The sequence below is a fragment of the Peromyscus leucopus genome, chromosome 2, assembly GCF_004664715.2.
Source record: "Peromyscus leucopus breed LL Stock chromosome 2, UCI_PerLeu_2.1, whole genome shotgun sequence".
NCBI classification, from domain to species: Eukaryota; Metazoa; Chordata; class Mammalia; order Rodentia; family Cricetidae; genus Peromyscus; species Peromyscus leucopus.
In genome coordinates, this window is record NC_051064.1 from 102,806,981 (window position 1) to 102,827,898 (window position 20,918).

Consider the following 20,918-nt stretch of genomic DNA (forward strand, 5'->3'; position numbering starts at 1 on the left):
CCTAAGTCTACCCAAGCAGCACAACCAAATAGGGACCAAGTATTCAAATATCTGAGCCTATGGAGGACATTTCTCATTCAAACCACTGTAGGAGGAGAACGTCAAGCCTTTGGAACCTTTTAAACATAAAGGGAGAGAAATTAGTAGTAATGGCAACAGTAATTCAACAGTGGTCACTCTTAGAAAAGCTTGTTTTGTATTGCTAAAAACAAATACAAGTGATCCTTGCAGAGACATGAACCCTTGGCCCAAGTCACACAGTGAGTGGCAGCCATGGGACCAGGACTCAGGGCTTCTAACTGGCCTGCTTCTCCATGAGCGTGGATGCAGTTACATCCAGAAAACATCAGTCAAAGGTTGTGGGAGAGCACCCTAAACACCAGATAAGAAGAGGAGCTCCGCTTAGCAGCATTCTGTTCAGGCCCTGTGTCCTTGTCCTTTCCATGTGGCCTCTAACTATTTAATTTTCATCTTTGTTTTTAGTTTACTAGTTTTAACCTGTCTCTTCTATAATTCACCTATTTTGTCCTTTCTTCATTGATGTGGCAGTCCTGTTTTTCATAACTTTAGTTTGTGACCAGCTGAGTAGCCTGTAACACAGAAGAAGTTTGAAAACAATGGCCTTGGGATTCACTTTGTATTTGAAAATGGCTGAAATGCATAGGCTTCTTTCTCCTGTCCTTTCCTTAGGGGACTGTTCCTGGCTACAGAGGAGTGTTTGATGGTGACCTAGTCAAGTGGCTGTTGTCTGGTTTTGAGAAGGTGACACTTTCTGAGTAGTCACATGGAGAACTTTTTTTTTCTTTTAAACTGACCTTGAAAATCAGACATGTAGAGTATATTTAGATGTTTACAGGCTAGAGATAAAATTATATTCTGTAATATTAAAATTGTTTTTCTTGTCATTTTAGACCAGTTTGCTTAGTTTTAAATGAAATTCCTTTCATGTCGACTTGGTTTTTACTAGTGTCGACGTTTAGGTGAGTCAAACCGATTTCCATATAACATTTCCCGTGCGATGCTTACAGATTCACATTGTAGTTTAACTCGCTGCCTTTGATCCCTGTTTTCCTTTACAGCATGCTGCCTCTTCTGTTGAAGGATGAACTCCTAATGCCCTCAGTTGTGACAACGGTGGCGTTTTTAGCGGCTTGTGCCACTTTCTTTCCGGTGTTTGAGGGCACCTCTGAAGAAGAACTGCAGTTGAAGTCCTTCGCAGTTTCTGTGAGGAGACGGTTCCCGGGCTTCACGTTCCTTCCCGAATGATCCAGTACCTGGTAAGCGAGGCAGCTCGTTTTTAACTTTAGTTTGTGCCTGTGTGTCCTCACGCCTCATAGCACATGCAGAGGTCAGAGGGTAACTTTTGGGAGTGGGTCATTTCCTTCCACCACGTGGGTTTCAGGGACTGAACTCAGGCTGTCAGGCCTGGTGGCAAGTGCCTTGACCTGCTGGACGTCTCACTGGCACGGTGCAGTTTTTAAGAAGTATATTTTCTAGCATGTTACTATTTTTTTCAAGTTACTGAATTTTTGTTGTTGAGAGGGTCACACGCATTATGTAGCCCAAGCTAGCCCGGACCTCACTGTAGCACATGCAGGATTTGAACTTTGCTCCTCCTGCCTTAGCCTCTTAAGTGTTAGGATCATAGATATCTGGCTTGAAATGCCTTTTGTAGATTTTTGAGGTGGTGTTCTATAATCCATTTAACAGATGTGTATAGCTGTCACTGTCATCTAATTTTAGATTATTTTTATCATCCTCCTCAAAGAAAGTCCTCACTCAGTAGCAGTCATTTATCATGACACTGTCCTTGCTAACCCAGCCTTGGGCAGCCCCAATCTGCTTTTTGTCTCCAAATTTGCCTTTTCTGAATATTGCCTATTAAGGGAATGACTTCGTCAGCGCAGGCTGCTTAATAAGATACACAGGAATGTGCTTCCTCCCGGTTCTGGGGCTGGAGGCACTGAACAGCAGGGTTGGTTTCCAGTGAGTCTGCTGTTCTGGCATAGCTGTATTGCTTTTCCTCATGTGGCCTCTTGTCTGGTATCTTCCTTATTATAAAGATATATAGTGGATTATAGTAGTCATAATTGCCTTTCCAAAAGCCAGTGTCCAAATACTGTCACATTGAGGGGTTCAGGCTTCAACGTGTGACTTATTGGTTTCACGTGTATTGATGTGCACGTGTGTGCCCCTGTGCTGTGGCACATTGCAGAGTTCAGAGGGTAACGGAAGTCAGTTCACTCCTTTCACCATGGAGGATTCGGGTTAGCCCTGGGTTGTCAGCTTTGACAGAATGTTTGTACCTGCTGAGTCATCTCGCTGGCCCTCCATGAATTTTGAGGTAGGACAGAGTCGAATTCATGGCATGGAATCATAAAGTATGGTCTTCATGACTGGTCTCTTTCATGGCAGAGTCATTCATGCTGTAGTGTATTATCAGCACGTAGATTTCTTTTGATTGATAAATTATAGTCCATTAATATGTTCCACATTTTTTTTTTAACCCATCGGTTAACAGACATTAGGTTGATTTTGGTATTGTGAGTAATACTGTTAGGAATATCTGTGTACAAATATGCAATCCCCTGCTTTCATTCCCTGGAAAGTATACCTTGGAGTAGAGTTGCTGGACACCATAGTAATTCAATGCCTGATATTTTAGAAATTGCATATTTTCCAAAGTCAAGCGTGATTCTGAATTGTCGTGAACCTGGGAGGAAGCTTCTAGCGCCATGTCTTGGACAGTATTGTTGCTGCCTCTTTGATCACAGCTATCCCGTTAGCTGGGAAGTGGCGCCATTTCGTTTCAGTTTGCAGTTTTCTAATGAAAAATGTTGAATATCTTTTCATTTCCTTACTGGCCAATTATCTATCTTTGGGGGGGGGGGATTACTCAAATCTTTCTTCTTCCTATCTCCCCATCAGCTGGTAATAAAATTTACACATTCTAGGTAACCTCTCAATGATGGCTATTGCTTCAGCCACCTTTGCCTATTTTTAATTCAGTTGTGTGTTTTATTTTTGAGTCGCACAAGTCTTTTATACATTATTTAAAATATATAATTTTGATTGGGTGGGAGACATGGCTCAGTAGTTAAGAGTGCACACCGCTATTGCAGAGGGCCTGAGCTTAGTGATGTACACATGTGAGGAAAAATATTTGCCAGTCTGGTTTATTTCTCCTTTCCTGTAAACGTCATGTGTGAGTTCCTGTCCTGACTTCCTTCAGTGAGGAACAGCAATGTGGAAGTGTAAGTCTAATAAACCCTTTCCTACCCAATTTGCTTTTTGGTCATGGTGTTTCATTGCAGCAATAGAAACCCTAACTTTAAAAAATAATTAAAAATATAATTACCTAATTTCCTCCTTACCTTTCTTACCTCCAGACCCTACCATATAGTATACTCCTCGGTGTCTTTCAAATTCATGACCTCTTTTTTTTTCATGAATTGTTGTTACATACACATATGCATATACATATATACTACTAAACACAACCTGTTCAGTCTATATAATGTTACTTGTAAGTTTTCAGGGACCATTTGATATTGGAAAAGCAGTAGGTCTGCTCTTCCCTGGGGAAGATTATTTCTCCCACTCAGTGTTTAACTGCCTGTAGTTCTTTGTGTAGGGCTGAGACCTTGTGCACTTTCCCCAAGCACAGTAGCATGCATGTCCATTGCTGTGGTCTTCGTTCAGCTCCTGTGTAGGCAGCCATGTTGGTGGGACTATGGGTATAGCTTCTGACATTCCTAGGGAACATGGTCTCAACAGCAGACTGACCAAGCCTCTGGCTCTTACAGTCTTTGCACCCCTTTTGCAATGATCCCTGAGCCTTAAATGTGGGCGTTATTTTATAGGTTTAGCCATTAGGTCTGGACTCTACACCTAAGCATGATTGGTTGTGGGTTTCTGTAACAATCTCCCTCTGCTTCAAAGAGAAGTTTCCTTGATGAGGGATGAGGATTACACTTCCCTAGGGTGTAAGGATATTTAGAATGTAGTTAGGGGTTATGCTGGTTTACTCAAGTGGTAGTCATAGGTTCTCTAAGATCTGTGATGCCACTAGCCCTGAGTCGTTGGCTATGTTTCCAGTACCAGGCATGGTATCTTTCCTGTTAAGAGGGTCTTAAGTACAGTTAGAGAGCTGTTGGTGACCACCAAGGTCTGTGTGCCACTTCCGCACCCTTAGGGTTATTGTGCCATGTACCACTGTTGTGGTCCCCAGGTGCCATATGTGGGTAGGACTGTTGGTTGGTTGCTTTCCTTCTTTGCAAACTTGCATGGTGCCTTCTGAACCATGAGAACTAGTCCTTAGAGAGGAGGTTCTCAAATCAGTTCCAGCCCAGGGGCCTCCGGGCAATGCATCTGAATGCATGGTCTCTTCAGCAGTAGGGCCTTACTCTCCACCTCTGAGGGGCAGTCGGGGTTAATAACCATAACATGTAATGTTTGGGGAGTCTCTTGGATAACCCTGCACTAACTCAAAAGGGGCTTCTCAGGCCTAGTGTTTTGGTTTTTGTTAGATGGTCTTTGGCTTTTGGGGGCAGCATGACGAGCCCAGATGGGAGAACTTCGTTCAAATTATGTAGTAGTATTTCATAGTGTATGTATACCAAATTTTCATTATCCATTCATTGGTTGTTGAGGGGAAAGCTGCCTTTGGAATTGCCTTAGTTAGGGTTTACTGTTGCTGTGAAGAAACTCCATGACCACAGCAACTCTTATAAATGAAAACATTTAATTGAGGGTGGCTCATTTACAGTTTCAGAGGTTCTGTCTGTTGTGATCATGAAGGGGAGCATGGCAGTATGCAGGCAGATGTGGTGCTGGGCTGAGAGTGCTACGTCTTGCAGGCAACAGGAAGCTGACTGCTTGTCACGCTAAGAGATACTTGAGAAAAAAAGTCCACCCCCACAGTGACACACTTCCTCCAACAAGGCCATACCTCCTAATAGTGCCACTCCTTTTGGGGGCCATTTTCTTTCAAACCACCACAGAATTTTTTCTAATAATGTAAATAAATACGCCTCCCCTAAAATCAATTTTTTAAAGAGGACTAATTAACTTCTAAAATTATGCTTATAAATGTGTGTAATTAGTTAATGTAATTAATTACATAGCTATTCAGATGTTTGGGAGTAAGGAATTAAGCATCCCACCATATAGATAAGACAAGGACAAAGCCATACTGTTGAAAGATGAAGTTTTGGTGTTGTGTGGCATTTGGGACAGTAAAAGTCTGTAACTCTAGAATGCCCCTATACTAGTACTGAACTGATTAGTCTAAATTAAGTCCAAGCAGGCTGACATCAAGTGAATTTAGTGTGAGGCCGTGATGGACAAAACTGGGAAGGATAGACCGTGTGTACTGCTGCCACCAGCCTTTCCTAATACTGTGTGAAACACTAAGTAGCCTGTAGAATGGTGTTTGGGGGTTATTGAAACTTGTATATTGGGCTGGGGAGAAGGTTCAGCAGGTAAAATGCTTGCTGTAAAAGCTGAGGACTGGAGTTCGGATCCTCAGAACTTATAAGAGCTTGGTGAGCATAGCGTGGTGCGGAGATAAGGAATTCCCGGAGGAAGCTGGCAGGCCAGGCTCACTGAACAGGTGAGCTTGAAGATCTGCAAGAGACACAAGGTAGAGAGTGACAGAAGACACCTGACGTCAGCCTTGGGCACCCTAACATGCATGCACACATACACTATGTACCCACACAGGTGCACATATGTTTACATAAACATTATCTATTACATATTGCATTAAAGAGACAGGTTCTGAGCCACCAAGATGGCTTAGCAGGTACAGACACTTGCCATCAAACCTGACAATCTGAGTTTGACTGCCAGGACCCATATGGTCGAAGGAAAAAATTGGCTAGCAAACTACCCTCTGACTTACACACACACACACACACACACACACACACACACACACACACACACACACAATGGCATGAGTGCACTCCCTCCCGTTTCCCCCCAAAACACTGTAACAAAGACGAAGGTTGAAAGTTTAGCTTCATATGGGAACCCTCTGGAGAGCTTTAACAACAGTTATTTATATTAAATATTAAGGCTTATCCTTAAATTTCTAGTTTGCTTGGGGTATGGCCTATGCATGGAGGTTTTTAACAGTCTGTCAGATGATTCCAATATAAAGCCAAAGCTGAGATCTACTTGTATGACAGATTGGACATCCTCAAGCTCTCACCTGCAGTTCTGCTAATATAACAGCTGCAAATCAATCTCATCAGCTGTCTAAGTCTGTGGCTGGGATAAAGACCATGACTGCCGGTTGTGGTCGTACACGCCAGTAGGATTTGCTGAAGGAGGTGGAGGATCATGAGTTCATGGCCAACCTGGGCTGCACATTTTGCCCAGTGGTGGTGACACATCGGAAGGCAGAGGCAGGTTAATCTCTGAGTTCAAGGCTAGCCTGGTCTACAGAGTGAGTGCCAGGACAGTCAGGACTACACAGAGAAACCCTGTCTCCAAAAGAAAAAGAGAAAAGACCATGATCAAAAGCATCTTGGGAGGAAAGGTTTATTTGGCTTACATACCTGGTTACAGTACTCTGTGAGAATGTGAGGAAGGAACTGAAGTGGAGGCTGTGGAGAAATGCTGCTCACTGGCTTGCTCTTCTTGCCCATCCTGGGAGCACCTGCCCAGGGTGACACCACCGCAGTGTGTTGGAACCTCCCACATCAGTCATTAATCAAGAAAACCCACTGTAGACTTGCCCACAGCCAGCTGGTGGAAGCATTTTCTCAGGTGAGGTTCCCTTTACCCAGACGACTCCAGCTTGTGTCAGGTTGACAAATGCAGCCAGCACACCAGCCCAGCCTTCTCTGCCACTCAGTAACAGTTTTTCTTTTCTCTTACAGTTTCTGTCTTCAGTCGTCACCATGGTCCTTCTGACGATTTTGAGTGTCACGGTGAACCCTCCCCAGAAATTACCAGACTTGTTTTCTGTGCTGGTGTGTTTTGTGTCCTGTGTAAACTTCATATTCTTCTTGGTATACTTTAACATTGTAATCATGTGGGATTCCAGAAATGGAAGAAATCGTAAGAAAATCAACTAGCTATTTTCCCAGTCAAATGCAATCTTTTGTTATGTATGAGTGAGTGTACATCTTTAGAATCATGGTGTCATAGGAAAAGAAATGGTCACTGCCTGTTGTTACCTACACAAACTGTATATGGGACCAAAGCACTGACTTTTTAAGTATTTTTTTGGTAAAGCATATTGTAATTTTGGTAATAATTACAGATATTTAAATGATAAAATAAGAGAAAAAAAATGTCCCAGCTGGTTGTAGTAGCTCACATCTTCAGTCCTAGTACCAGGAGGTAGAGGCAGGTGGACCTTGGTTTAGGGTCATCCTTGGTTACATAGAAAGTTTGAGGCTAGCTTGGGCTACATGATACCCCTGTCTCAACAAAAAAGGGAGAGAAAAAATGTCCTTAATGCCAATATTTAATAATGAAATACATTCTGTAAATTATGATTTTTTTAAAAACTGTAACTATAGTGAGTTTATTGGAAGAATTAAGCTTCTGTCTTGTTTGAGCTTTAGCATATGAGTAATAAGCATCTCATTTAAAGTTGTATCTCAGGGAATTTACTTTTTTTAATTACTGAAAAGGTATGTTATACTGTTTGAAATTGAATATGTATCATTGCATATGCAAAATTGGATGCTAATAAAGTAAATGGTATTTTTGTTTCCAGGGATATAGAATCACTTGATTCCATTTTTAAAAAGAACTACTGACTATAAATCTAAGAAGTTTGAAGCCTTTTTGGTTACTCATGGTCATTAGTTCTACATTTCTAGTCATTCTAAATTAAACTATTTTATCAAGATTCCATCTCCCTCTGTTTCCGTGTGTCAGGTCTCCACTGACACAGTGTTTACTCAGGCCACGCCCCCCCCCCCCATGTCCATAGCTATGATTCTCCCTTCCCTGTGCTCGCTGTACTGGTCTCAGCTGGTAAAAATCATGTAGTATGTTCTTCTTTCTCATGGAAAGCTCTTTCTTTTAGTCTCTGATAAAAATTAAAGTCACCTTACCACTAACCTATTTTGTGTATATTTCTTTCATAATATAGTTAAAAAATAAAGTCATTAATGGCATATTCTAAAGTAGTAGAAAGAATTAGTTCTGGACATGAATAGGCTGATGCAAGGAAATGTGTGTTTCTCAGTCTGATAAAGGAAGTGGGCCTAGACACAGCAAACGTGCGTGAGGATTGAAAGGGCAAGATCAGCACAGAGAAGCAGCCTTGGTCACTGTCCAGTCAGCAGGGGCATCACTGTCCATGGCCACTGTTCGTAACCACTGGGCCCGACTGACAGCATCTTGGCTGGCTGGTTTAACTCTAATACTCTATTTTAAAAAAAAAAAAAATGTATCTGAGTTTAACACAGAAATGCTGATTTCCATTAATGACAAAGGTCTAACTTGCCAGAAATTCAGTAGAGCAACCTTATTACTCAAAAATAAAAGTAATTAACAGTATAAACATGGTGCTAGATTTAGCATTTCTTATGTACATAAATTCTTTCAGTAGAAACACTTTTTTTTTTCAGATGATATAGCCTAACCATACTGAGTAACCTTCAGCTTTAAAGGAGACTTGGGATGGGCAGTGTAAGTCAGCAGCTCTCATATTCATTAGAAACCAGCTTAAGATGCACTTAGAGCTGGGCTTGGTGGTACACACTTGTAATCTTAGCACTTAGGAACTACAATCAGAAGGATCATGAGTTCGAGGCTAGCCTGAACACGGGAGGTTTAATAGTACTTAGTTATACAAAATTAAGTAAAGATAGGAAGCCTTGTTTTCTTATCTGTCAAAAAACGAAGTCTTTCGTGTTCTTTTCAAATATATTTTTGAGTGAAGAGGCATTTTTGAGAAATGCAGTGTTCTCCACTGTTAATGTACTCAGGTTTGCTTCTTCTTTTTTTTTTTAATTTTATTTATTTATTTATTTATTTTTAAATATTTTATTTATTTATTATGTATACAGCATGTATGACTGCAGGCCAGAAGAGGGTACCAGATCTCATTACAGATGGTTGTGAGCTACCATATGGTTGCTGGGAATTGAACTCAGAACCTCCGGAAGAGCAGTCAGTGCTCTTAACCTCTGAGCCATCTCTCCAGCCCCCAGGTTTGCTTCTTAAAGCAAGAGAATAGGGTGTGAGTTCGTGTATCATGTGAAGCTCACTAGAATCTTTATCCTTCGAGGCCTTGGGGTGGGTGGGGAATCTGTCCAAATCACAAACCACAAGTAAGGGAGCAAGACATGCACAAAGGTCAAGGCAGCCAAACAGTTCAATAGGAACAAATGATGGCTGAAAAAAAAAAAAAAAAAAAAAAAAAAACTGTAGAGGAACACAGTGGATCCAATTCTCAACTCGTTTCTTTTTTGTTGACTGGACTATCCGGGCCAGGTACATCCCTCCTCCTCCCCCCATATAAACATTAGTTTGTGTGTGGATCCTTCTGCTTTGTCCTTCATGTGGCCTCTAAGGGTGATAAAGCGAGAGTCATCTGATCTACAATGAAGAGAACTGGGAAATGATTCTCAGCAGACCCAGCTGTTCTGAAAGGCAAATGCTCAGTATATCAAGAGGTCAAACACACAGTAACTGCCTTAAACACATACCTACATAACTCATTACATGTGAAACCAATCTACTTCTTAACCCTTTGTTTTCTGACTAATGCAGGGTACTTTATAAAATGTTTTGGCTTGTGCCCTAGTTTTCACTGTTAGAACAATCTATATTAGTATGTTTTGGGTAACATATTTGAAGGATCATATTTAAAAGTATCCTTGATATTTAGTCAACAGATATACAAAAACTCTTGCTTAAGTAGTTCCTGGAGACTCAGAAGGCAATTAGGTTGAATGAATAGTTGACTGAGACTGAACCACTGCTTAGGACCTATGCCATTTATAGTAACAGATTTTTTTAAACACCTTTAAGATATCAATCTGAAATGTTTCTAAGTGGAAAATGAGGTCTTTTCAATCTTGATTTTTGTTTCACATTTTCCTACAAAGTTTTTATTTTTTAAGTCATACTGCATCAAGTGACATCTTAGACTAATTTTGTCAAAACTTACTTAGGGCAAGTACCAAGAGAACAGCACTTACTTCCTTGTAGCAGTGTTTAAGTATGTAAGTGTTCAAAACTATGTTATAAAGATGTGACAGTATATGATTCTCCTTCCCCTTTATCCTTACAGTGCAAACAGACTGTAATGCAAACACCACAGAAGCACACATCTAAGCTAATGCTTCAAGTAATCTGGAAGAGGTCACGTTCTGCCTTTGCTTTAAATTTATTGGAGTCTGAATTTAGTCAAAACCAACTGAATATTTAAATGTTTGTCCTGGATTCATTACAGTGTTTTCTAAATGTGTGAAATCTTAAAATGTTCACAATAATTTTCTCTTGAGCAGAGACAATGGTCCCCAGAGTGGAACAGCACACACTGGAGACACCAGTTCCACCATACACTACCAATTTCCAATAAACACAAAGTAACCTGTAAATTAAAAACTGGCTGGGACTGTACGGGGGAAAGCTGGTTCCTGGTTTGCCTGGCGTATTGTGAGTTTCAGTAAAGTATGTTACTCTACAAAGGTAGAGTCATAACTCTATCCACAAGTGTTAAACGTGGACAGGAACATAGGTGATGTGCAGCAGAAGTCAGGACTGTCCTGTACTGCAAGGCTTAAAGGGTCAAGAAGAAATGTATTATTTACATTGAGATTATCCAGTGGTGTGTGTAGAAAGTTTAAATTAGCTGCAAGAAATTTTATCTAGACTTGCACCTGCCTAGTGCTACAAGTTGGTATTTACTGGGCAGATTAATTACACACATTTCTTCTGTGCCTTTAAATATGATCAGGCAGATGCAGACACTGTTCACCATGAGTACATTTCTTCCAAGTGCCTTTGGGATATAGAAGATGGTTATTACATCATCATGAATTAGTTTCCAAATTAACATATATCTATCTCATGCATCACTTAAGAAATTATTTAAATGCTATTTGCCATGTAATTTGGTACCTACTTTAGATACTGATAAGCTTCCATTTGCTTATTTTTGAGTCTTCTGAGTAAGATTCACCTTCACAAATTAGTTAGCTTTTCTGATGGCACTCTTTATTTTTGTGTAAAGAAATATGAGAAATACTTTTGAGAGAATTTTGATACTCCAACAGGACCCACTGACAACACAATTTAGATGCCTTTGTCCACAGGGCTTAAGGGACTCCAGCAGGTGCTTTCTTCAGCAGCTGCCAAGAAGGGCCTGTGTGGTGACTGGGACAGATTCCTACCCAGTGTGTCCCACTGGGGACTCCTAGTGGTGACAGATGATCTCATTTAGACTTAGGAGCACTGCGTCAGGGAAGATACTGGCAACTGATGAAACCAACGTGCCTGCAGGCACGTGGTGGCTCTTTCCCTCCTCGTGTTCAGCAGCAGTTAGAAGTCATGAACAGTGGTGGGCTGGGGGATGGATGGCTCAGTGTGAGAACCTGCATGTGGATCACGAGGACCCAGATAAAGCCAGAGGCAGAAGCATGTATCTGTACTCACTGGGCGCTCACAGGCCAGCTAAGTGGTGTATACACTGGTGAACTAGAGACCCCGTCTTAAGGTGGATGGTGGGCTGACATGTGAGGACCTGTACCATGGTAAATATATACCTGCCCGCCCCCCAACATACACAGGCACACACACAGATTTTTACATAAGAAGGCAGTGCACAATGGACTCGTTTATTTTTTCTTATTTAGAACAATCCACAAATACTCCGTTTCTTGTCTTAGAAGATGGGTTGTAAACTTAATGGTCTACTTTCACTGACTCTTCATTTCGGTCTGGTCTGCATTCTTACAGGTTGACTAGTACCCATGTAGATTGACACAGTTGTCAGACGTGAAGGTAACACTAGAAAGGGGAGAAAAGCTCGTATTAATATTACCATAGAGGAGATGCTAGTTAGGCTAATTTACTCTCACCAAGGAGGATCACAAGCCCCATTTACAATTCAGGCTGAGGGGAACCTAGGACGTGAATAGGGTTATAGGTACGTAGCAGAGGTGGCATTAAACATCTTTGGGTTTTAAAACATTTATTTTTTTTTTTGTAATATCAGACACTGCAAAAAAAAAAAAAAAAAAAGTGTTCATCAGCTGACCCTGATTGTTGGGAGAACTATTTTGATTTTGAATACTAAGAGTTATGTTACGGTATAACAGATAGTGGCAGTATTCGTCCTTCATGGCAACCACATGTTCTACGGCATACTTTAGATACTTGCTGTCCTCATACTCTTCGCTGCTGGGCCATCTCTGGCTGTATGAGGCTGGCGACCGTCTGTGTTGCCCCGAGCTTTCCTTAGTCTCACTTCCTGATATTTTGTGCGTACGTAGGCATATTTACATAACCCATCCAAACCATGGTATATTTAGTACATGTCTGTCATTCCAGCTCTTAGGAGGATGAGGGAGGAGGAGTGTGATCAGGCCTGGCTGTATTAGTGGAATCCTGACTTAAAGGAGAAATAGCAGGTTTTCTCAGTTCTTCTGCTAGTAAAGTCCAGGGCACCTATTAATAGAATGTAAATGGTTCCTGGACAGAGATAATAAAGAGCAGAATTAGTAGGATGTCCCTCCCACCTTAAGACATGCTTGCTGTGAAGCCCAGGTGTACAGCCCATCTTCTCCGCGCTGGGATTGCGGCTGTGTGCACCACACTGCTCGAGCTGGTGTCAAGTCCCCAGTCTCTAACTAGTTTCCTTGTCACGCCTTCCTGAGCCGATCTATGTCTGTCGTGAACTTTCCAACACTGCTTTTTCTTCGCTGGCACTCACAGCAGAAAGCAATGTTTATATCTATTATCAACTATTCCTTGCTCTACACCCCATGAAAGGCAGAATCCAGAACACTGACTGGCCTACATTTTACTGATATTATAGGTCATTAATTTTACACACCATTCTTTCTCATGTGTAGTTTCACTATCGCTGCCGATCTCAAGTTCATGGGCCTTTGTGCTTCCTAGCTGCGTGTGGTCAGGAGAGTACCTTGTCCTCACGTGGCCAGTTGCAATCATGAACACAAGGCAGGTCTGTGGTCTTCACACACTTAACAACCAAGCTTTCCTCTCAGGTTTGGGGCAGTGCACTGAATTCAAGTTTAGTTTGGTGTGAATTCTAGGCGATTACACTTCTGCTTTAAGGCCTGGTCCATGTTAATTACTAACTTTTTTGTGCCAGAGGGCTTGCCCTATGGGACATCTATTTCTCCAAGCTGATACTTTGATCCTCATTAGAGTCACAATTTTTGTGCAATGGGCCAGAACTCTAGAACAAGAGTCTGAACTTGTATGACTTAGAATAGCTCAAAATTCCATCTCCACACCTAAAATGCTGCTATATCATATCACTTCTGAATTGTTTTGAGTTTTTAAGCTGGTCTGAGTGCTACAAACCCTAGAAAGGTAGAGGAGGAACAATTTTGATGGAGAAGTGATAAAATGAATATACTTGAGATAGCGTAGCAGCTGAGATTGGTTTACTCTTGGGATGGAAGCCCTCTTCACGAGGGTGAGGACCAGTCAGAGGTGTGGATGAAATGAAGAAAATGTCCGAAGCAAGCAAGGCATATTCCATCTAGTGAACTACTGAACATATCACATCATGACATACTGGTAGTTTATATGTTATAGTTAGCTACCAGAAAAAGATTCTCTTTACAAAATAGTAGTAATGGCTCTAGAGGAAAGCTATAGCCAACTAATTAATTAAATCTTACAATGTAAATTAAATGTTTTTACATGACCAAAACCGTGAAATTTAACAAGGTTAGCTGAATTAGAAAAGCAAGACATTACCTCAGTTCAAAATGGCTTTTAAGAATTCAAAGCTGTCAAGATGTTGTTCTACATGAAAAAAAGAGATGAAAAGAGTTCAGAATAACTTGCCACACTATATGATACAAAGTAAATACCGAATCAAGTGAAATTAAAATGAACGGAAGTTGGGGGCTGGAAAGCTGGCTCAGCAGTTAAGGACACTTACTGCTCCTGCAGAAGACCCAGGGTCACACAGCACTCATACAGCAGCTTACAACCATCTACAGCTCCAGTTCTATGGGATCGGATGCCCTCTTCAGTACCCTCTGTGGGGACTGCATGCATATGGTGCATTTACGTACATGCAGGAAAACATCGATACAGAAAATAAAAATAGATAAATCTTTAAAAAGAAACCCTCAACTTTTATTTTACATAATAAACAAGTTTAGGCTTTATAATTTTTATTTCAACATCTCAGAGGTTACTCTGGTTCTACTTCAGCATATATATTTTAAATTTATAATAGCCAAGGTATTTGTTGTATGCCTTTTGCATTATTACAAAGAGTATCAACATGTAATGCTATTGCTATTATACTTTCATGCTTCATTATGGTTACTTGCTCTTTTGCTGGACTCTACTTCTGAGGGCAGGACAATGTCTATCTTGTTGGTGTCTCTAAGGTCAGAAGACTAATTCATGACAGGCATTCTGTAAACATTTAATTAATGAAGTACATGAACAGAGCAATCCTAAGTATTTTTGAACCTTTAATCCCAATACTTGGGAGGCAGAAGTAGTTGCATCTCTGGATTTAAGGCCAGCCTGATCTACATGGCAAGTTCTGGGCTGCCTAGGACTACACAGTGAGTCCCCCATCCAAAATAAATCAACCAACTCACTCAATGAAACAAAAACACAAAAACAAAAAACAAAAAAAAAAAACTTAAGTGTTTGAAAATGCTTAGATAGTTCTTGGAGTCAGACATCACTATTGTTGGGTGCCTCTGATAGATAATATTTTAAAATTCTTAGACTAGACATTTACCCAGCCACTGGACTGCATAAAGGACCTTTGATCTGGGCTCTGTGTAGGTGCTCTGCTGTAGCTACACCCAGCCCTCTCTTCAGATTCTGACCTAGGCTCTGCGGCTGCAATACAGAATAGTCCACAGAAAGGCCAGCAATCTGAGCATGATGATGCTCTACACAAACACACTGCAGTCACTAACAAACACTGACAACTACCATGGGAGCCTACAACATGCAGCAACTGCTGTACCTGGGAGAATGGGGAGTGTCCCAGAGGATGGGCCATCATGACCGACTGAGCAGTTAGATGAGCAGGAGAGGAGACAGCAATCTGGTGGAAGGAAAGCGGCAGAGGGGCCCAGCCATTCCAGTGGGCTGAAACTAAGTGTGAATACAAATGACCTCCCTTCTCTTTTGAGTCTGTGATGGACAGGAAACCACCTAACATAATTAGCTATATAACAATGCAAATATACTTTGTTATATACGTGTCTAAAATATGGATGCCACTTAGCAATTTGATGTGAGTCTTGGGGGTGGGGTGAGTTTTTCTGCTTTTCAGGGTTAAAATGGAAACTGTTCACCTGTCAGGTGACAAAAAACCAATTTCTGTAAATGTGCCAGGATAATTCTTCTCCTCCTCAAGAACAGCCAGTCCTCAGTCTACTCATTACTGTCTTTTTATAGTATTTTTATTTAATAAAACCTATTAAGGCTACCATACAAATCTCTTTACTTATGCTTTTATCTTTTAACTGATCAATTTTTATATTGCTGACATCCCTTCTTCACCATTTGTTCATTTAAAAATTCATAGTATGTGAGCAATGTCTCCAGGGAAGTGTCCATAAAATTTGTTACAGCTGGCAAATGTGTATGAGTCAGTGATAGCACATGACTAAATGCTTCACAGAAAATAAAATTTGTTTCTGTAGTAAGCAGAACTGTTTAAATGTTATTTATTTTTATGTTTCAAAGAAAATATATTGTGAAGTGCTGCATTGATTTAAAAGGCAACAATGTCTGTGTACACGCTGGAGAAGGGAAATTTATGAAACCTTTGCACAACTCCTTTAATTGAATTTTCCAAATCTCTCACCACACACAAATAATCAATATCTTCTGCAGAGCAAACCAGTCAGAATTATTACAGTCTTTCTTTTCAATTTTGTTGTCATCAGCACATAAGAACACCTGGATGTTTGTCCTGTCTGCTTGCAAGTTATTTACACCTTTAAACACGTAATTGCTAGTGAGTCCAAATGTATAATTTTCACATGGGCTACAGATTTTTTTCAAAAGAAAATTATTCTTTAAGTAAAGCATAAAAATTTAAATCATGGAAGAAAATTATGTAAAAGACTTTGAAAAGTAATAAACCTGTTTGGTTTTCCTTAACTCCAAGGCAGATCTCAAGTAAGCATTTCCAGCAGTTGGTAGTATTCTCCCAGCAGTGATGCTCGGCAGAAGAGAAGCACATTACTATCATCCACAGTAGAGGCGGGACCCACGCCGCATGCACAACGGCAAATCCGTATTAAGGGCTGAGGGCTGCCATGTACATTAATGTGAATTTGTGGTACAAAATTAACAGTTATCTCCAAATAAATCTAGGACAGCACATGGGGGAATGTTTAAGGGAATCTTCAAGCTCAAATGAGTGCTTTTAAAACTGAAGTCTCTGCTCCCCCCGCCCCAAAGATATTTCCAAGATGAAAAGCCAAAAGGATAGTAGTCTTCAGGAAGTAAAAGGATTTAGCCAATTTGATGAAGACTTTTTCAGGACTGAGTTGAGAGAAGCAAAACATATTTTTGTTAAAAATACCTCAGTGGTGGCCAGAACGAAAAGGCAGTGCCACATCAAACTATTTTATAGTGTCAGTACAAAAGGGGCTGCAACTTGTCATAGAGCTTAAAGACTTTGGTAACTTCAGAATCCTAGAACCAAGATGAATTTTACAATGGACGTTAACTAAAGAAAACAGTCTGTGCTTCTTTCAAAAGACCAGAGCTAGAAGTTCTGAAATAGTTTCTGTTACAAATAGCTGAAACAATCAACTTTTTTGAACACTGTAAAGTTCAGATGGTTATACTGCATTTGAAATATGCATTCAGCAACCTACACAGTTATTCTCAAAACATAAAATATGTTTTGGACTGAAACTGAGTGTCTTGATTTCTTATCTTGGCAACTGCTCTACAATTTGCTTACATTCTTTTCAAAAACATTTTGTTTACTGGAATTCCTAGACACAGACAAACAATGAGGGCATTTTTTAATATCTCTAGAAAAAATGAAAATGCCAAGTGCTACAGAATGCCATCTATTGACTAAGGGATATCTGTGTGAGGTTGTTTTTAGTAGAGGTTGATTGTGTAAAGCAAATACATTTCATGCCTTACCATGTGATGACAGTGTGACATTCCATCCGTCTCAGCCCACTGAATAGTCAGATGTCTTAAATCTTATGCGTAACAAATTTAAAATAATTATGAAAATCCACATCCAAATCTAACAGAAAAGAAACCTTTCATTTCATCGTTTTCCTAATAGTCATAAAGCCAATATTATTAAGGAAAGTGAAGTTAGTCTTATACCCTAAGTAAGCCAAAGAAGCTGTCCTTTGTTCAAGACCCTGGGTAAGCAGAGGAATGCCTGCTACTCACACAGTCCAAGAAGGCATTCTGATTCATAAGGTCTCGTTCTTCAGAAAAGTTCAGTGACCTCTTCACATTACCGGGGATGTTTTACATCTCTTAGTTACCTGAAGCCTTCACGGTACGTACATACGTACGTACGTGTCAGGTGCCTGTTCACTTAATCCCGAGTGTCATTCTTGCTGCAGCAGCAGCTGCAAGTGGTGCTGAGGGAAGGGAACTGGCGCCGGGGAAAGAGGAAAAGACCGATCTGAATGGGCAACGGCAGCGGAAATGTTGCAACTCTCCTGCAATTGCCTATTGTAATTATTCTAGGACAACTTTAGAAGAATCTGAAGGATAAGAAGAATTACCATCATCATCCTAAACGGCCACCATAGGGATGTGTTGTTGACAGTGAAACAAGTGACTGACTAGTCCCACTTTTATGATTACAGACATGGAACAAATTCAGTATATAGTATAAGGGCTGATTCAAAAAAACTATTTCTGGTGTCATGAAAATTCACAAGAGGTTTTAAAATTTAAACAAATCTGGATAGTAATAGAAAAAAGTAAGTTAGAAAACATTAAGAATCAAAGCCCAATCTCCAAGGGAGCACAATAAAGCAGACGAGTCTCAGATGTTACAAAAATTAGCAAGTGTTTCTTACAATCAATATGGTAAGAAGAGATGAGAGTTGTTAATTTAGCAAAGAAAAATCCTGTGTGTGCAACAACAAAAAACCCAAACTGCAAATATGCATAGTAGGAACCAGAGAAAGCAGTGGGGGAGAGCATCCAGGGGAATGCAGGAACTCAGATTCAAATTACACAGGAAGCAAGTTTTCGTAAGTTGAAAAGTGAAGAACTTTCAGTACCCTAGAAGACAGAAAGAGCTAATGTAGCTTGTGCCATATAGAAATGTTGGATTATCAATACAAATACATGATCCAGATAGTAAATAAGAACAACACGTACTGGTAAATAACATGAAAACAGGTTTTTAAATTAAGTTTTTATTTACTCTACAACAAGTAACTAGTGCCTATTGGAAATTTCAAAACATGATTTAGTGATACAATTTCTTCTATGAATGAAAGAAACCTAACTTTGTAAGAGTCTGGTAATGGACAAGTCAGTCTGCACGTCTACAAATAACAGAGAATAGCTACAAGGCTGGTCTTGCATAAATGCACAAAGAATTGAGGTACGGGGGATAACAGAAAGGAATGGCATATTATCCAAAAGCCCCTAAAAGATTTTAGTGACGTATTAATACGTTCGGGAAATGTTCTTTAGAATTATCTGAGGGCTGGTGAGATGGCTCAGCGGTGAAGATGCTTGCTGCCAAAGCCTGACGACCTGAGTTCGATCCCCAAGAGCCACATGACAGAGGCAGAGAGCTGACTCCTGTAATTTACCAGCTGACCCCTACAAGTGTCTATGTCATCCCCCAATAAATGAAATAAATGTCATAATTCTGTTAACTAATTACCTGAGAATTTTTTCCTGCATTTCCCCAAATTTGGTAAATTATTAATCATTCTAGGAAAGTATGGATTTAAAAATTGTACCGTTGACACAGAAGATATAGCGGATTTCTTCCCATTGGGAAATAAATATAGAAATGTCACATAATCTAAATCTTGTCAGGTTAGGAAGTGAAACAGCGACACACTGCAGTCAGGCTCTGGAGAGCTAAAATAGGAGAGGAGAGCCCAATCTCCTCCCAGGCCACAGGACAAGTGAGCGGTACGAGAGTCTACTTTGCCCTCTACAACAGCTTTGGAGGCATCTTGCCATGGCTGCGACCCTTGGGTAATGCCGCTGGCCTCTGTATCTGACTGGAATCTGGTATTACCACTGGAGGTTACTGTTCAAGTCTTAAGCCCAGTCAGACATATTAGACTGGTTGACCCAATGTCTGTTATATTAATGTATAATCTGAAAGCTGGGGTGACCAGATGACTTCACTTGATTTGGGAAGAACCATGAAATCATGGAAAGGCCAGACTGCCTTTTAGCCGGAGTTCCGGCTCTGTAACTTAAGTGGCAGTGTCTTTGGTCAAATTTCTTAGTAAGTTTTGTGTATTTGTTTATTGTCCATGAAGACAATGAAAATAACTATCTTGTAATTTGCTGTACAGATCTGCTGAGCCTAGTCCTGGAAACCTAAGCCTAGTACTTAATAAGTAGTAGTTGCTTGTCCTTAAGGATGGTAGACTAACATACAACTAGCCAAGGCCAACTCCACTTGCAGAGATTGCTGAGTGGCATTCATGTCAGAATATTAAAATTCTCATTCTTCTACACACAACAGAGTATTATTCAGTCATTAAGAACAAGGAGGTTTCTGCTGGGCATCTGACCAGAGCAGCACTCATCAGGAGCAGCCCAAGATTGGCATTTTAAAAGAGATCCCTGCCGAGTTAGGGGCTTGGCAATTCCAGACCTTCCATCAGTCTGGATGACACAGAAACCTCACCAGCAATACACTGCAAAACATGAGGGTTGAGGGTCTAGCCACTGGGCTAGACATGGGGTCTAGCAGAAAACACCACCATAACCTTACTACCACCCAGTCACTTTCCTACACTGCGATCACTTCAAATGAAAGAACAGGGTGATTGAGAGGAAAACAAATCAAGGATTTACCAGATGTGCAAAGCTGTGCGGGGAGGAACTGGATGGGATCCACTCAATGCTTAGCAAGGTGCAAATCTGGTTAGGGCCAGAGTCTGAAGAGGAACAGACACAAGTCTCCAATAAACGTGGTGTTTCCTAGTAAGTACTGCCAGACTGCTATGTCCCAAGCCTCCTGCAGCTCATCCTTTGGGGTCCCCATTCCACCACGTGAGGTGCTAGAGATTAGGAGCCCGGAGAACACTGGAAGAGAATGTAGATTCTGGAATTGGTTTGCTGTCACTGCTACTTCCGGTGTGGGTTCAACAAGTTGACCGGAGAGAACAATACCACCCTTGCCCCAGTTTCTCAGGAGATGGTGGTGACTCTTCCACAGACATCTGTATCACCCTTGAGGTCACAGTATCCCCCCAAATAGAGAGTCCTGCTAACTAGAGGTCCAGCCTCCAGTCAGCACCAGGGTATACCAAAAAAAAAAAAAAAAAAAAAAAAAAAGCCATGAATGTGGCGAGGGCTGGACTTCTATCTGAGGGGTAAATAAGGAAACAAGCATGCCTTCTGATGGTAACTTTCTCTTTTCCTTCAATCTAAAAAGTCCTCTCTCCGACAATCTCTGTTTCCACACAGCTATATTCTTTACACACTGCTCTCTCGCTCTCTCTCTCTCTCTCTCTCTCTCTCTCTCTCTCTCTCTATATATA

The 20,918-nt window shown here is 40.7% G+C and overlaps 2 protein-coding genes across 4 annotated transcripts in view; one reads left to right on the plus strand and one right to left on the minus strand.

The window, feature by feature from the left end:
* Alg6 (ALG6 alpha-1,3-glucosyltransferase) overlaps nt 1–7,424 on the plus strand; it is a 44,949-nt gene extending 37,525 nt beyond the window's left edge. Inside the window, 4 exon segments of the mRNA XM_028870255.2 lie at nt 912–980; nt 1,080–1,252; nt 1,255–1,277; nt 6,891–7,424. Of these exon segments, the coding sequence (XP_028726088.1) occupies nt 912–980; nt 1,080–1,252; nt 1,255–1,277; nt 6,891–7,088 (463 nt within the window). The 3' untranslated portion in view covers nt 7,089–7,424.
* Nucleotides 7,425–11,784: 4,360 nt separating this feature from the next.
* Nucleotides 11,785–20,918, minus strand: part of LOC114693741 (integrin subunit beta 3 binding protein) — a 62,388-nt gene continuing 53,254 nt past the window's right edge. For all 3 annotated transcript variants that reach the window (XM_037202730.1, XM_037202731.1, XM_028870254.2), the window contains 2 exons: nt 13,939–13,986; nt 11,785–11,991 (listed from right to left, as the gene is read on the minus strand). In XM_037202730.1, the coding sequence (XP_037058625.1) occupies nt 13,940–13,986 (47 nt within the window). In that variant the 3' untranslated portion in view covers nt 11,785–11,991; nt 13,939. The remainder of the gene's footprint in view (nt 11,992–13,938; nt 13,987–20,918) is intronic.